General features: G+C 38.3%; 1 protein-coding gene across 1 annotated transcript in view; it reads right to left on the bottom strand.

Moving 5' to 3' along the window:
• The window catches only part of cacna2d4a (calcium channel, voltage-dependent, alpha 2/delta subunit 4a), a 103,764-nt gene that overhangs the window by 69,551 nt on the left and 16,360 nt on the right, over positions 1–17,853 (bottom strand). The window contains exons 10-27 of the mRNA XM_074625020.1: positions 17,079–17,153; positions 15,226–15,315; positions 14,978–15,091; positions 14,754–14,832; positions 13,626–13,759; positions 12,658–12,735; positions 12,483–12,563; positions 12,312–12,386; positions 12,073–12,159; positions 11,869–11,940; positions 11,584–11,645; positions 11,284–11,351; positions 11,143–11,188; positions 10,940–11,037; positions 9,912–10,005; positions 9,703–9,795; positions 9,230–9,357; positions 5,890–5,958 (exon numbers count right to left, since the gene is read on the bottom strand). Of these exons, the coding sequence (XP_074481121.1) occupies positions 5,890–5,958; positions 9,230–9,357; positions 9,703–9,795; positions 9,912–10,005; positions 10,940–11,037; positions 11,143–11,188; positions 11,284–11,351; positions 11,584–11,645; positions 11,869–11,940; positions 12,073–12,159; positions 12,312–12,386; positions 12,483–12,563; positions 12,658–12,735; positions 13,626–13,759; positions 14,754–14,832; positions 14,978–15,091; positions 15,226–15,315; positions 17,079–17,153 (1,543 nt within the window). The remainder of the gene's footprint in view (positions 1–5,889; positions 5,959–9,229; positions 9,358–9,702; positions 9,796–9,911; positions 10,006–10,939; positions 11,038–11,142; positions 11,189–11,283; positions 11,352–11,583; positions 11,646–11,868; positions 11,941–12,072; positions 12,160–12,311; positions 12,387–12,482; positions 12,564–12,657; positions 12,736–13,625; positions 13,760–14,753; positions 14,833–14,977; positions 15,092–15,225; positions 15,316–17,078; positions 17,154–17,853) is intronic.

Here is a 17,853-nt window from a genome sequence, read left to right as displayed (position 1 = left end):
CCTGCTGGCTATTAGAACGAATGCAAGTTCAAGGCACTTCAGCATTGGTTTCAGTTTTAAAACCCAGATGTTGCCTACTGGTTCCAAACTTTTTCAATTTTTTTTTTTTTTCTACATCATCCAAACATAATAACTATTCTGGTTCAGCTGGCATTAAGATATGGCAACTAACCCAAGTGGAAAAAGCATTAGCGAAAGGTTACGGTCCTGGTTAAATATTAAAAAATGTCAGAGCTAATGCCTCGGATGAGATGGGACATGAGATCAGAGAAACCAGCTGTTGAAGACACACTCTGTTTCCACCCCCCTGACCTCCACACCTTCACATTTTGCTGCATTTATGAACATTATAATATACTTTTATACTATACTTCTTGCATCAGCAGCCCAAAATAGTTGCATATAAAAAATATTTGTTGGAGACCGAGTTGGTGAGATGCACATAAACCTGGAGTATTATTTGATCCTGCATTGCAAATTAAGTCTAGACGCAACAATAGTCAACTAATTAATGTAAAGAGATGGAGAAGACGAGCTATAGATTTAAATTAATAATGAAAATCTTCAGGAAAATGTCGTAAAGTGATATTTTAAAGGGTGTAAATATAGCCATGAATCACATTACTGAATAATAATCAATGGCTAAACTCTGTCTGTGAATCCAGAAACATTGTCCTCTCACTCTCTGGTCTGCAGGTCGTGTGTTGTTGGTAGCTAAGTATCTTAGCTAGCTGAAACCTGTTCCTATAGCCTGTGTGTGTAAAGAAGAAGAATAAATTATAGTTTGTTACGTATAAAACTGCAGCAGCCATGATGACTGAGGGGCCTCGACGACGACTACATCGCCCCGGAAATCTATGGCGTGTTGTGTTATCATGATGATTGTGATTATGACAGTGACGATATGATGGTGATGATGATGATGATGAAGCATTTCTTGGTCAATATGCATTGATTTAAATAAAAACATATCACACTTATGTCAAATTTACATCCAAAGACCACTGACGAGCTTTGAAAGACTACCTTTCAAATTGATAAACTGCACCAAATATAGAAGATTTTGTGGATAAAAAATACCTTTACAAACCAGATCCTGGATATTTTGCATAAACAGTATTCATTACAGGAGCCTAACATTTATTAGAATTATGTGTGAGTACTATTTGTCAAATATTGTGAATAATAGGGGCCTTTCTCATCCGAAAATGGAGGGAAGGTAATGATTTGCAGTGTACAAATCACATTTTTGGGTGAAAGAGAAAGCCATAAAATATGATGTTGGGAGATATATGGAGACGCTGAGGTGGATTAAATACACAGGGCCAAATGAGAGCATAAATCAGTCATGATAACAGCTCCTCTGTCTGTATGCTGTATCTCATTTTCTCTCTCCGTTGCCCTCTATCTCCTCTCACCTTTCTCTATTTCTCATCTTCTCTCTCCATCTCTCCTCCTCTCACTTATCTTGTCTCCCATTTATCTTTCTGTTGCCTCTTCGCCCATCATTTTTTTTAGTCTTTTTCACCTTCTTTTCTCTCATCTCTGCCCTCTTTATGCTCGGCTCTGTCTGCTCTATTGTGTCTTTCTTTCACTCTCTCACCTCCTCCATCTTACCTCCTTTTCTCCATCGTTTTTCTCCCCGCTTCTTCTTCTCCTCCTCCATGTCAAATATGTCTCTCTATCCTCTATTCTTTCCCAGCTCCCTCTCTGTGTCTCTTTTTTTATTCACCTACTTATCTCTCTTTTCTTCCTCTCTTTCATCCAGTCTACTTCTCTGTCAATAAGAGCGTATTAGGTTTATTTACATACAGCCTGTCACTTCTGCCACAGAGATAGACTAATCCATCGCTGAGCCTTCGAGGAGTATAAACACAGGGTTTTTTGTAGTCACTGTTGACTGATTTTGGATCAGCCTCTGACATACCGAATCCTCGGCCTTCATCACAGGAGGAGAAATTAAATCTGCCACCAAATCAGCTTGAAAGCTAAACACATAAAATGCAATGACGCTGGGGGGTTGGGTAAACTGACTGGATTGTGTTCAGACAAACACTGACACTCAGTGGTCTGAAGTGGAATCACAACCTTTTTAGCTGCTTGTAGCCGCCGTGCAAATATGAATTATGATTTGCATTTAACAGAAACTCATCACCTCATCAGCTCTGTTGCATAAAATAGCAGCTTTTGTCCACTGTGTTTGCTGTAATCTACAAAATGCTACAGTATTATTTGCTGCATACATTTGTGCAAACCTGCAACATGGCAGTGTACTAGACAGCCAGGAAGTCATATTAGAGCTGCAACGATTAATCGATTATTTTTCAACTATTAAATGAATCACCAACTATTTTGATAATCAATTAATCGGTTTGAGTATTTTTTTAAGAAAAACAAAAGTCAAAATTCTCTGATACCACCTTCTTAAATGTGAATATTTTCTGGTTTCTTTACTCCTCTATGACAGTAAACTGAATATCTTTGAGTTGTGGACAAAACAAGATATTTGAGTTGTCTTAGGCTTTGAGAAACAATAACAATTTTCACCATTTTCTGACATTTTATAGACCAAACAACTGATCAATTAATCGAGAAAATAATCGACAGATTAATCAGCAATGAAAATAATTACAATAAATTGCGTCCCCTAAGTCATACGTCAACTGAAAGGATGGTGCCGAAGCAACTGTTTTTTTACAGCGATCCATATTTGTATGTAACAGAATTGTTTAGAAAGTTTTTGTGTTGTGTTTGTATACATTGCATTTTCAGATTTCACTGAACTCATTCAAACGCTAGATGGAGGCATAGGTAATACACTCATACAAGTATAGAAGTCATGACAAAGGTGGGGAACGGTATAGTAAGTGAGCGTGCACCCCGTGGCGAGGCAGCTTTTTTAACATCCCCTTGTGTTCAGAAGGTATAAGCCCTCGATGAGAAAGCCGCCCTCGCCTACACAGGTGCAGCAAGAAACAGGTGAAAAGAGGAAGTGAGCGAACAAAGGATTAAGCTAAAGAATGACAAGATGGGGTAAAAGAGAGTATAACAAAGAGGAAGAAAAAAAAGCGTGGGGAAAGGACGGGAGACAGGTCTGACAACTCAGGAAGAGGGAAGCTATGAAAAAAGAGATGTATGTGAGGGTTTAACACGGTAAGGAAGAGTGTCAAAAGGGTGAAACACAATGAGTAGTGTGCATGTGAGTGTGTCTCTTTGTGTGAAAGAAAGTGAGAGAGAGCGAGTCTATAAAACATTGATACCGCCTTCTCCCTCTGTGCTCTTGTTGAAGTGAAGCAGCTGGTAGACAAGCTGCTCTACTTGACATCCAGTGATGCAGCAGGGAATAAAAACAATATATGACCTTTTGACCCCAATCGGTGATCATCATAAGACAATCTACCATCTAACAAAACCCTCTTTACATTAATTAATATCACAAATCTTTCACGTCTTCTTGAATACATTGTTCTGTACTCTTACTTTTCATATAAATGCTGTTCTTTAGATGTAATAGTTTTCAGATCTTTCAGTCTGTTCTGTTACTGTGAATTTACAATCAGTACAGTCGCCTACAGCAGAGCTCTCTGGATTCAACATACTGTGACGTTAATGTTTCCAAACAAGCGGAGAGAGAAAGAATGAGGCAACAAGGAGAGGAAAAAAAAGAGAAAAACCGTAAGAATGAGAGGCAGTGAGATTAAGAGAAAGAGACAGAAACACATCTATTTTGAACTCGTCCCTGCTCTCCCTGTTTTTTCCATTTCCAAATATAACGCGATTTTCACACCTGAGACAATTTCTACGAAAGCTGTGAAAGACAGATAAGCGTGTGTTTGTGTGTGTGAGTGTGTTTAAGTGTGTGTATGCAGTGTCTTTCTGTCAGCATAATGAGACACCAAATACATGCAGGTACAGTATACAATCAGAGATGTGCTCTGAGGATGCAGCTCCGGAGAGTCTCGTCTCACTCAGATGATTATGACTAATGAGTGTGTCAGACATACAGTAGATGGGCTAACTGGGACAAAAATACACAGTAACACAAACACCAGGAAGCAGTGAAACAAAGCCAGAGACTATGAGCTATAAGACAAAGATGCTTCTGTGTAAAATACACACTCAAGCACGGACGATACAGCTCCATAAACCCTTTCCTCATGGAGTCATCTGAAACATCCTTTAGTAAAGATACATACATATCATCAAACGTCTAGTGAAATTAGAGATTAGGAGCGACTGAAGGAAACAAACACAACAAAGGTACTGTATACTCTCCAAGCATCCCAGGTACGTGATCACAATTAGAGCTGCACTGATACATCAGCAGGTCTATTATTGGCTGATATCCCACAATGCAATGCAGTAGTGACAACAGCGTTCGTAACAGACGTTGACGGACAGCTCTGTAACTTCAATAGTGCTTAAATTTATGTGTATAAAGTATAAGATTACACTTTGCTAGGCGTAATATAGTATTTAAAGAGTTCAGACTTTGATTCTCGCAAATCGTTGTTTTGGTCTCATGAGGTTGGCAGAGGTCACCATGGTTACACGTCTCCAACCGACAAGGAGGCTCTCAGGAAGTGACGACGTAAATTACTGCTCAGTGCATCCGAAAAGATACATATTAATCATACAAAAGTATGTTGAACGAAGTACACCTATTGAGTATGTACTGTAGAGCGTAGTATGCGAGTTCTGACGCAGCCTGTATCTGCTGATGAACATCACGCAATTTGATCAAATGATCCGGAATATCTACTAAATGGACGTTGTGGTAAGATTGTTCTCTTAAATAAATGTTTTATTGGCAGCATTGTTGACCGTAATTTCTCCCAATTCACGCATGATATATATTTTGATGTGTCTTTATAGTTACTTCAATTAATTCATATGTAAAACTATCTTATTTTTACTGTTACTGATATTTTTGAAACAAAGTTTATTGGTAAATTGTAAAATAATATTATTTACACATCTAGGTAAAAAAAACAAATATCGAACAGTCATTCGTTTTTTTTTATAATTCTCAAGTACCGATATCAGTATTGGCCTCAAAAATCCAGTATTGGTCAAACACACCAATCACAAGTATTACTGTCCTCCAACAAAAAAAATTCTTAGTCGACTAACACTCAGATTTTCTCGACTAATTGATTAGTTGATTTAATCCGCAGATCTGTGAAACTGAGTTCCTCCACAGAGAATCACACAAAAGCATCACTTTAAATCTTGTGCTCATAAGTTTCTTGGAAATAAGTCATTCAGCATGAAAAAAGCATAGAAAACGACTAATCGACTACAGAGATCTTAGTCGACTAAGACCAAACCGATCGATTAGTTGACTAATCAACTAAGAGGAGGGCAGCCCTATTCACAATGTCTCTCTGATTAGTTCATCCTGTTGTGTATCTTCACATCTTAAGACACATTTCACACAGCTCACAAAATCCTCTTTTCCTCAAAAGAGCAACTTCCAGTAAGTGAATGAAACAAGCTAAACTCTTTTTGAACAACAGAACTAAACCACAACCAAAGATGCAAGTTTGTTATTAGTTAGTCTTGGATTGAATTCCACAACACATCCAATAAGCAAAGGCACTGACAAATCAGCACATCAATACCAAAATGCTGATTGGAAAAATGCTGCTAACAGCAATCGTCATCCAATCAGCAAAGTTCAAATGTCACCAACAAATCAGTCAGTTTTACCAAAGTGAAACCGCAACAAAAGACTTTGCGAGAGAAAAGGAAAGAGAGAAAATAGCAAGTGCATGTGAGGAAAAGAGGAATTTAGAAAGGAGTGAGAAAGAGAGAGGGAACAGTGACGTAAAATGTGTGTAAAAGACAGAAAAAGAGTGTGTATCGAAACAAAAACTGTCGTCCTACCTCCAGCGATGGCGGTTTTCTTTCCCACTGTAACAGTGACAGCGGTGGTAGCGATGATTATCCTCCCTGCTGGTAGAGCAACACACACACACACACACACAGTTAGCAAGAATTTACAGATCTTTTCAACACATGCATGTAGAAACATGGGTGCATGCACACAAATATTGTGTATAACATATACTACTGTATACAAAATAACATATACACATGCATGAGTGTATTCATGCACAGGAGCTGGAAAGGAAATGATTCCCAGAAAATATTTATTTTCTCACATACTGAATAATTTGTAAGTTTGCGAACACTTACTGTGATAGTGACAGCTGAGGTGTGAGTACAGACGTGCCAAAATGTGTTTGGAAATATGTGGCTGACAGATTGAGTTGGGCACAGCAGGTAATATTTAATAAAGTCATGCATTCATCTTCCGTGTGTCTATTCGCAGCCGTCATGCCAGCTGATGCCAACTGTCACCAAGCCACAGATCCCAGCCAGATTAACATTTTAGGCGTGATGTAACACAGAGTATGAGAGCTAATACACTCATAATAGAGGGACTCTAGTGTGTGTGTGTGTGTATGCTGTGTGTTTCCAGTCCCCCATGTTTATATTTCAGCCCAGTCACACAAAAAGGCGTATGAATGACAAAAACGTGCAATAAAAACAACGTTCTTGCTTTTGGCGTGACATTTGTAGTCTGTACCGACTGCAATGTAAATGCATCTGTGTAAATATGCTACGCTCAGAGCGAGTGGCGTTGAATAAAAAGGGAAAAAGACTGCTTAAAAAAACATACACAGGACTTTCAACCAGACGTTAAGTAACCAGATTAGTTACGTTAGTGACGTGTTTTTTATTGACGTGTTTTCCATACTGATGTTGTGTTGTTTCCATGCGTATTTTATTTAGTTTACCTACTTATTTTAAGGCCAACCGGGACGTTTTTCCTAAACCTTACTAAGAGATTTTGTTGCCTAAACCTAAGTGAGTGGTTTTGTTGCTCCCTGCTGGTATTGCACTTTCATACATGTGTGTAATATTCACGCCTCTACAAGGCAAAACCTGACTCTGGTGGACAGGCGGGTCTGTTTTAGGATTGTCAATCGATTAAAATATTCAATCGCAATTAATCGCATGATTCTCCATTGTTAATCGAGATTAATTGCAAATTAATCACACATTTTTGTATCTGTTCAAAATGTACCTTAAAGGGAGATTTTTCAAGTATTTAATACTCTTATCAACATAGGAGTGGGCAAATATGCTGCTTTATGCAAATGTATGTATATATTTATTATTAGAAATCAATTAACAACACAAAACAATGACAAATATTGTCCAGAAACCCTCACAGGTACTGCATTTAGCATAAAAAAATATGCTCTAATCATAACATGGCAAACTGCAGCCCAACAGGCAACAACAGCTGTCAGTGTGTCAGTGTGCTGACTTGACTATGTCTTGCCCCAAAACTGCATGTGATTATCATAAAGTGGGCATGTCTGTAAAGGGGAGACTCGTGGGTACCCATAGAACCCATTTTCATTCACATATCTTGAGGTCAGAGGTCAAGGGACCCCTTTGAAAATGGCCTAAACCTAAAAATCGCAAATTGCGTTAATGTGTTAAAGAAATTAGTGGCGTTAAAACGAATTTGCGTTAATTTGACAGCCCTTATATTTATGTTATTCACTCCTCTAAAACCAGTCTATGTCTGCATGACAATCACGCATTCAGGACATTCTGCAATTTGGATGAGACTTAGATTTCTTTGTTTTTTTGCCACTGGATATCGTAGCATAAAGTAGTAACAGAATGACAGAGGTAATACAGCCAACAAACTCTATGAAACCAGATGTTTACTTCATCGAAAACAGAGAGATACCGACTCAGCAAAATGCAGATGAAACAGAGAGCTTACTGATTCCCTGAGGGAGGAGAGGAGGTTCCTATTCTTTAATGGCATGCTCATGCAATGAGAGAAAGGGAGAGAAGGAGGTGGAGGAATAAGACAGAAGAGAAAAAGAGGTGAAGAAACGGGAAACAGAGACCACAGCACTTGTCATGCTTTGAAATTAGGGGTGAGGAAGAACAGAAAGAGGATGAATAAAAAAGAGGAGGCATGCCAAGTAAAAGTTTTCCTCTACCCTCCTCCTCCTCCTCTTCCGCCTCCCTTCGTTTCCTCCCTCCCTCCTCCGCTTGGGGCTCCATTTCCTCTGCACTGAAGGCGGCGCTATAGTCCGCCTCATAGTCCCTGAATGTATCTAAACACACAATCTAACATCAACCTAAAACATATATAAGACATTTTTTTTGTATATTTGTATTTCAATGCTAAAGGTTTAAAATGATGGCGGCATTATAAAATGTTTCATTATATTAATGTAACATGAAACATTTATTGCCATAGTAAAATATAACTTATAAATAGAGCGTCAAATTCCCAAACTGTGAACATCCTATACTGTCCAGTATCTTATAAATGCAATGTCAGCATTTTAAAATCCTTCGTAGATTCAGTACATACAGTATAGTAGCTACTGTATGTGAGGTTTTGACGCTGGGTAAAATAATAAACAGCCTAAAAAAAATACATTTAATGATGTGCAGAAGTGGGCATATACACACCCCTATAGTCATGAGGAAGAGCAGTATTATCAGCCTCATACTCACTGAATATACTGTCTGTATTTCAACAAAATTACGTTTAAGTATGCACTATTTAGTGAAGATTAAATTCAAATTCCTGTCCTTTGTTGCTGCCTGAAGCACATTGCAGCAAACATCTTTTTTTGCAAGCACTTTAAAAATGCATCTCATTCTAGCGGAGCTAAATAAGAAAATTAAATCCAGAGGCAGAGAAGGGTCAGGCTCAAAATCCCCTTTCTTCTTACTCGCTTTCATTTCTAGACTGCATAAACAGATGGAGTTAAGTGTTAGTATGATGTTGATGATAAATGTGATGACAGCAGCTGTTAACTTTGTCACTCTGGAGCCGCTTATTATTCTTCACAACAGCAAAAAATCACCAGAATATGAACTATGGGGAAGAATAAACCTAAATAGACTATCTATCAAGACTGAATTGAGACTTTATGAGCTGCAATTTTTCAAGCTCTCCAAACCCGTGTTGGATACAAACTACATAAATATACAACAAAGTAAAAAGAAAGGAGCAATTGTTAGTCTGCCGGCAAGAGAAATGAGCCTGTCACTGGGAGGTATTTGGCTCAACCTGCTGAACATGGCTTAGAAAATTGGAAAAATGAAAAGCAGAGAAAGTGAGTTTTGTGTCCATGTGTGTGTGCGTGTATATTAGTAAAGGTATGTCCACTACCTCTCGTCTCCTGTCTGGGCATGTAGTATAGAAACTGCCCAACTGGGTACTCGGTCGCTCTGCGGTACCACACTGGGAAATGGTCCAATGTGAACATATTCTCCTTGTCTTCGGCGGTCAGGAAAGACCTGGGGAGAGATAAAAATATGCTAAAAGAAAAACTATTTATAGGTAAATAACTAATTATGATGACAAAGGAAAAGAATGAATATAGAAAAGGAGGATAGGATAAAGAGAATAACTGAAAGATTTGAAAAAAGAGTGAGTAAAGCATACAGTAATACTCATTGCCAGCTGCCCTTTTATTGACCACCAGAGGGCGAACTCTCACTTCAATTCAGCTCTTTAACTACCATCACTTTCACATTAACAGTTTTAACACCTTATTTAACCTCAGTTTTTTAAACCGTTTGGACTAACATGATGTGATGATATTTAATATACAATATGGCCGTGTTTTTTTTTATACTCACTTGCCGACTCTTTTCTCAATACCAGCATATCTCTGGAATCTCATCAGGCCTGAACGGGTCCCCAAGAAAGCAGTTTCTACCCCGTCTTCCATACTGAAAGAGAGAAAATGAGACAGAAAAAGAGGGAGCAGATATAGGGGTAAATATTTGTAAAAAAATAAAGTTAGTAATCATGTCTTAATCAAACATGTATGTGGGTAAATGTTCACCCAGATGTGTCGAGCATGAGAGCGGTCCAGTAGGCTTCCATAGGAGCCGTGACCACAGCATCAAACAGAGTTTGTTGCAACAACTGCACATCACCTGTCGAGAGAAAAAAAACAACATAAATCTAATAATAATGATAAAAAGGACTGACGCGTTAGAAGAAATGAATGAAGCCAGCAGTTTTGAAGATCACAATAATGTATTAGTGTATCCCTGAATCTGCAGTTTTAGTGCAGACAACCAATCTCACTTTAACTTTTAAAGGCACTATTTACAGGAAATTAAATGTGAGACTTTTTAAGATTTTTTTAATGCCACTCAGAATTAAATTTTACTTTACAAAAACTAAATTAAAAAAAATAATCGTAGGGTTAGGGACAATTTTAACCAAATGTTTATTGTAACATAAAACACTTCTGTCGCTGTGAGCTAGAGGATCTATCTCGGAGCATCCCAGCCACAAACAAAATATAAGCGTTGTTGCTTTCTGCTATCCTGATCTGCGTGATGTTAATGCGAGCGGAGCGACATTCGGTAAATTATTTAAAAAAATAGATGTTACCAATTATTTTGAGAATTAAAATTACAAAGTCAGAAAAAAAAATGTCATCTTTAAGAATATTGAAAATTTGATTTAAGACATTTTATTACCAATTAATACCTTATTTTTTAGATTAATTAATTAAATTCCATTTAAGACTTTTTAATGATCCGGGGGAACCTTGTATTCAGACTATTGCAAATGTCATGTACACCTCAAAATTAGTTGAATAATATTTTGGCCAATATTCTTAATTTTTAGTGAGATTTTAAAAAAGAAATCAAATCACTCAAAAGATCAGAAACAAATTTGACATGGATGCAGTGGTGTGTTTAAGGATACTTCATGCTGTGTGTTATTTTCTCTTCCGATTTCTGGCGTGCATGTAAACACACTGCAGTACTGCAGTATTGTATGAACTGCAGGGTTGAAGGGTGTTTAGTTTTTACTAAATCAAAAGATGATGTGCTGAAATTAGTGTCGACTTACACTCCAGATCTGGTTCTTTGCCAGTGAGGTATCGCACCACAGCCTCCAGCTGGGTTAGCTTACGGTGGGCTGGGTCAATGTCTGTCTCACAGTAGGTCCTACAAACACATAAACACATCACAAAAATGTACTGTAGTCATGTTTGTTTTATTTTAGCCATGAAGAATTACAACCACTTCAACTGGTAGTTATCCAGTACTCACCATTCACTGGCTATGGTCAGGTCTGGAGCCAGTAAATCATGGAGACCTGAGGCAAAAATGAAAAAAAAAAGACACGAGAGAGAGAGAGTAAGAAAGGCAGACACAAATACTGAGAAACTAAGACAGAAGGGAAAGACTTACCCTCCTCAACTGAGACGTTTCCGATGAAGATATACTGTCCATATCCTCTAGTCAGCACTATACCCAGACTGTCAAACATAGAGAAGTCATTTGTTATTGGCAGGATGAATCCTGCTCATAATAACTGTTATTTTCTGTAGCCACAGAACATCAGAACATAAAAGAGATATTACTTACAGAGATGCTATGTTTTTGCTATTAATTATTTCATACAGGTAGACAGATGTTGCATCGCTGGATATGGTGGATATTTTAAAAACCTGACACTTCAAGTAATCCTGTTAAAGTGATCAGACGAACCTGAATGGTGTCTCATTGATGATGGTGTAGAAGTAATCATTCTTCAGGAACATCACTCTCCTCTGTGAGAGACAGAAGAGAGGGACAGAGTTTGTAAAAATGATAGAGAACGCGGAGAGAAAAGAAACTTGTCACCTCAAAAGGAAACAAAACATGAATAATACAAGAAAAAGGCAAGTAAAAATCCCCACAGGAAGAGAGAAAGGAGAGTCTAATCTCTGATTTAACAGCTCCTCTTGCTGCCTTTACACACACAGACACTCACAAAAAACAAAATATACTCACTCCTTTATCCACTGAAATTCTCACGTCTAAAGCCATCTTCCCAGTTTCTCCTTTAACCATGGCTGTCCTCAGCTGGAACATAGACAACACATATTCAGCATTGCTATGGATCCTCAATAACACAACCCATAATGACATACAGGACAGTGAAAACAGAGAATTGAAAAAGACAGAAAAGTGTACGAGAGTGTGTGTTTTACTCACTTTCTCGTCTGTGTCTTCCCATTCCACCTCTGCCAGATCAACACTGTTATAGTTGGGTTTTGGCTTTAGTTTCTTCCCCTCTTTATACTGTCACAAACATGCAAACAACAAAACAAGTCTTTAAGGAACCTATCCCATGTTATCATGCTCGGTTAAGTTGCAATACATCTGTCAAGCAGGGTTGTAAAGTTTCGGCAGTTTCTCAGCTACGATAATTCATTGTACAATATGATCTGTACCAGAGGTCGTAGGTCAGGGTGAGACAGGATGTAACCGTTATTGGTAAGGAGGAAGGCGTAACCATGGACACCCAGCTATTGAGACAGAAAGAGATAAGGATACAACAGAATCAATACAGAGTACGTATACAGCATTTCATCCTTGTTCGTGACATATTGTGAATGGTTTACCTTGTATCTCGGAGCTAATCTCATCAGTTCTTTCAAGGCCACGTCAGTTCCTACCACTCCCAGCAGAATCCCATGACTTAACTACAGGAAACACACAGCAGGTTCATAAATGCACAATTCCAGGTGTCTGTTGAGGGTAATGATATTAATGGTGATTAAAAAAAATAATACTTACAGTCTCTTTTTTCTTGCTGAACACAGGCATGGCTACCGAGGTCATCAGGAGCAGGCTTTGGGCCTGACTGTTGAACAGCTGTGGTACACACACACATAAGAACAGCCACAATGACTTTGTTTTTGTTGACAAGCTAAATTAATTAAAGCCAAGTTATGGGGAAAACAACAGTAAATCTAAGTAGAGTTGGTGGAGTTCATTCCTGTTAACTAGAAACTAACTACATGTACTTGAAATAAAAGGCTAAGCAAGACATTACATATACACTGCTAACATAACTACTTCTATATGGCTAACACTACTTAAAAAAGGAAGTTTAGCAAAGTAACATTCAAGCTCTAAGTATGATTACCTCCGCTGTAGTTGGTAACTGAAGGTGAAGATGAAGGAAAGACAACAAGCATGAAATGGCAGTGAAAAGATAGGCCACACATGAGAGAAACAGATAACTGAGATAAAGAAAGGTGGGGTGGGGTAGCAACAGATAAACTAGAAAAGGAACATTTTGAATTATTTTGAAAATGTAATTATTTCTGTTTGAGAAAACTGGCTTGGGCTGGATTTATGTTGCTAAATAGTTGTTGGAGCATTGCTGGTTGGATGCTTTGTGGCTTCTACTGTGTTTCTGACTGTGCACCACTAAGTGTTACAGTAATGGGTTCAGTAACAAATACAATAAGGGATTAAAATTCAGTAATAACATTACAGTTGCTAGGAGATTGAATTGGTGTCCAGGGGATGAATTGAATGGAGGGGTTTTGAATGTCAGAGCACAGCGGAGACACAGAGGCACAGAGATGAATAGAATGAAGAGAGACGAAGAGACTGCATTTGAACGTTTATCTATGTTGCCCTCTAGAAACTGTAGAATTGATCACCACCAAAAGTAATAGCACAGGTGACGTTTTGATTACGTATGCCAGATAATATTGATGGAAGATAAAGTGTGCAGAAAATTGCAGACTGACCACACTGTCCATGTAGGCCTCGGTCCAGATGATGTCGTGATCGTGGTTGATGACCATTGGTCGGCTGAGGACATGGAGGTACTCCATAACGTTTTCCTGGACGTCAGCCAGCGTGGAGACGTGCGTGTAGTAACCTGCAGGACACACAAATACATGCACACACACATACCGTATATAACAAATGACTCAGATGGAAAAACCTAGGACCCATAAATTTGAGCAAAGTAAAATGTTCACCATATTATTTTTATCTTTCTGCTTCTGGCCTTTTGGGTATTACATTAAGAGCAGCAAACTCATTTATCTGACTTCAGAAAACCTTGTAGAGTATTCCCAAAAACACTAAGCTGTTTTAAATGAAAAAAAACCCAGAAAAACAGCTTGAATGTCCCATCAGTGCAAATGTGCTTTTTTAAAAAGCTTGGCTTAGTCTAAGGTTTATGGCAGTTCTACAACTGGGAGACAATGACGTCAATGGGATACCTGCAGTGAAGCTGCTCGGTGACAACAGGCCACTGAAGCACTGCCAGGTACGAATATGTGAATGTGTGCAACCCTTTTCCCCTTTGTAACGTCTCCCCAAGAGTGCTGCTGTGAATATTATTAAGTAGACCTGCTCACACGACTAAAACGGAAACTGTATATAGGTTTTTTGCAGCAGTGTAAACATTAGGCATGTTTGACTATTTATAACAGCTATTTTGTTGTTGGCAGAAGCGAGCGTACGCAACAGAAGGGAGTGCACCTGTTACCTATTACACACAGAGACACACACGCAGATATGATAATTTTTTTGGCCGGGGGATGTGTTTACAGTGTGTCCGTGCTGATAATCAGGTATTTAGTCAGGGATTTTTGATGTGCACATAGCAGGATAAAGTGATTATTTTCAGGCCTGAGCTGCTGCATGACCCCATGTAATTCACAAGAGGGCAGCACCTGACACCCAGTCCCATACAGCACCACCTGGGAACACCACAGAGGGCCAAACACACCTCCTTTCTTGCAGCATGAAAGGGGGGCAGTGTTTTATTTAAGACTTAGCAAGTAGTTTTCACACTATGTTGCTGAAATTACCCCAAACTTCCTATCCTACAACTTTTCATTTTTGATTCAACCCCATTTTACCCTTGTTGTTGCAGGCAATCCATTTAACATTTTCAGCAAATGTCATCTCTCGTCCGATCAGATAGGTGAACACTCGAACCTGGAGAGACAATAAAATATATATAGTGAGATGTGATAAAAAACCCACTCAACGGCTTTAAATAGACCCGTCAATGATGTGTGTGTTTGTGTGCTTGGTTACGGTACATTTCACTGGTGCTTGTGTGTGTATTTGTGTGTCGTACCCGTCGTTCTGGCCAGTTGAACTCTTCAAAAACATCCTGGAAGTCCTCCATGGCTCCGTCTGTTATCAGCATGATGGCCTGGTTACACAGGCTGCCCTGGCCCAGCGCTGCAGCCTAAACACACAAAAATGACTTGATCTTGGAAATTTGTGCTAAAGAAATCTGCTGATGAATTGTGTAGAGCAGATATATAATCTCCTGTATGTATTGTTAAGACCTAGCTGTGGTTGTTGCAAAGAGGCACAAACCTCGTTGAGGATCTTGAAAGACTCCTTCATTGCCTTTTTCACTTTGCCCTCGCCTTTGACATGAAGCTCCTCAATCAATAGCTTGAAATGCTGCGAGAGAGACACACAACATATAAACACATAGACATACGGATGTTATCCTTTTGTTAAAAGCAGGTGAATGCAGTAAAACAGAGAGAGAGAGAGAGAGATCATGAGGGAGTGAGTCAGAAGAGTGTAGAGGAGGGATTATCCCCGGCTCCCTGGCACACGGACCAATTACGGCAAAGTCACTACAACACCAGGAGGTAATCAGGATTATTCAACATGTGCACACACGCAACACACACACACACACACACACACACGCTATGATGAATGGCCACGTTGTCGTGGGTTCAACCACTGTGCAGACCGCAGATAGGGATTGTACATCCTGTAACTGTAAATTAGGGTTGTCACGATATCAGATTTTCACTACATGATTATTGTGGCCAAAGGAATTCACAATAATGATCTTATTGCAATAGATATAGAAATTATTGCTATAGAAAATGTGGAAAAAAAAATGTTGTCTCTTTTTTTGGCAAATGTATTACACTCAAAATACGAGCGTAGGGAGGTGGAGAGAAAGTCTGTAACCATAACTGCATATATAAAATGATTCAAGAGTCGTGCATTATTTACATGATATTATGTGTATTATTAACATGATATCAGTATTTTTTTTTTTTTAATATCACGGTAATCGTCAATACCGGTATATCGCAACACCCCTACAATAAATCTCTTCTGTGATTATTATTATTTTATATTATTTAATTTATCTAATATTATTATATTATACAGTAAATGATACTCAAATATAATGAAGATGTTTCCTTAAAAATGTTTAACTTTGCAAAATAAATGAACTTAGACACCTACTCAGCATTTTCTTTATTATTCTTTAGTACCTATTTTTTACTGTGTAAAAGGTATTCTGTAATAATAACCATGAATTGACCACGACATGCGAACATTTGCTTAAATATGTATATTTCAATCATGACAAAAAAAATCATGGAGAATCTAGAGAGCTACAGTCCTCATTTTGGCTCTTTTGGTGCCCCTGGTGTTTCGTAAAACAGAGTTTTGTACACCCGGTCACTGAGTCAAATGGCCAATATTTGACAAAACTGATAACAAAAATTATTAAAAAAACACACACATTGGTCTCTTACAGTTTGGGCAAACTCATTCTGACTTACAGTAGGAGTAAACACGCTAAATAGTTGTTTGTGAATGTAGGAACTCTTATATAACAGCCACAAAACTGTAAATGTGTGTGTTCCAGCATGAGTTTATGCATAAAGTGTGTCAGCCAACATCTGTAAGCCCATTCTGTTACAGCCTGTCTCTCTAGGCATGGAACCAATCAAATCTCTCACTGACAGGTCATGTGACCTACTTAAAATTGTCAGCGGCCAGCGACCTCACCTGATCTGTGATGATGTGAAGGGGAGTGAAAGTAGGGCATACATCCAACACATAACACACAAGCAGAGAGAGAGAGAGAGACTGAGCAGGTGTTGGTGTATGAAAAGCTGGAGAACAGATGAGCGGGGGAAAGAAACAAAGCAGCAGTGCAACAATGAAATATGAATGGTTTTTGTGCGTGTAAATTCAAAAGAATTGAGAGTGTGATGTTGGGAGAAGAAAAAATGGGATGTTTTATCTGTGATGTGATGACAGCGTTAGTGAGTAGAGGATTAGTGAGATAACAGCCTACGTGGAATAGGTTAGCAGAGGTTAAGTGAATAATTAGCTGTCTAGCTTGTGTCTCGTCCTCTATGTGTGTGTGTGTGTGTGTGTGTGCGTGTGTGTGATGTTACCTCTCTGTTATCCAGATCAGCTTGTACCAGCGTGCCCTTGAAGCAGGGCTCCACGTAGCGAACGTAGTCACTGTACTGGAGAGAGAAACCAAATATATGTCATCCAATATAATCAATGATCTGCATCATCAACAATCAACATGATTCACTTCTATAACAGGTGGTGATTGAGTTTTACTATCCTCAAATCAATCCCTCAATCAATCCCTAAATATCACAAAACTATACTACACTTATTTACTTCAGCCAATGTGCCAATTTTTTGATTTTTTTAATGAATAAAATGTTACAATCTATATCTTAAAAAAAAAATGTTCTCATACTGTGAGCCAGAAATCTCCACTTCAGCATCACTTACGTACACCAAACTTTCCAGTTTCATTCCTATCTATATTCTGAAGGTTTTTTACTAAGGGTTTTGTACATATATAATTCATAGCCTGATTTATTGAACATTTTATTCCTAATAACATGGCGAAAATTGATTTTTTTTATGGCTGTTGACAATATTTTCTGATTTATGGAGTGATACAAAGAGATATCTAAAATTTCCTCTGTAAATACCTTTGACTCTCATATGTCAACAAAAGGAAACAAGAATTTTGAACCTGGCTTTATCCATTGTTCAGGTTTTTGTTCTGGAAATGTATGCAAAACATACAATTTCAAGTACAAAAAAAAAAGTCTAATAAACTGGGAAAGTTTCATGGCGATATTTATTGCCTATTCATCTGTAGTGTCTCCCCTTAACTGTTAATAATGTGCGTATATGAAA

The sequence above is a fragment of the Sebastes fasciatus genome, chromosome 23 (assembly GCF_043250625.1).
Source record: "Sebastes fasciatus isolate fSebFas1 chromosome 23, fSebFas1.pri, whole genome shotgun sequence".
Classification (NCBI taxonomy): Eukaryota; Metazoa; Chordata; class Actinopteri; order Perciformes; family Sebastidae; genus Sebastes; species Sebastes fasciatus.
The sequence above is the reverse complement of the archived record's forward strand: the minus strand, read 5'-3'. Positions and strand labels throughout refer to the sequence as shown.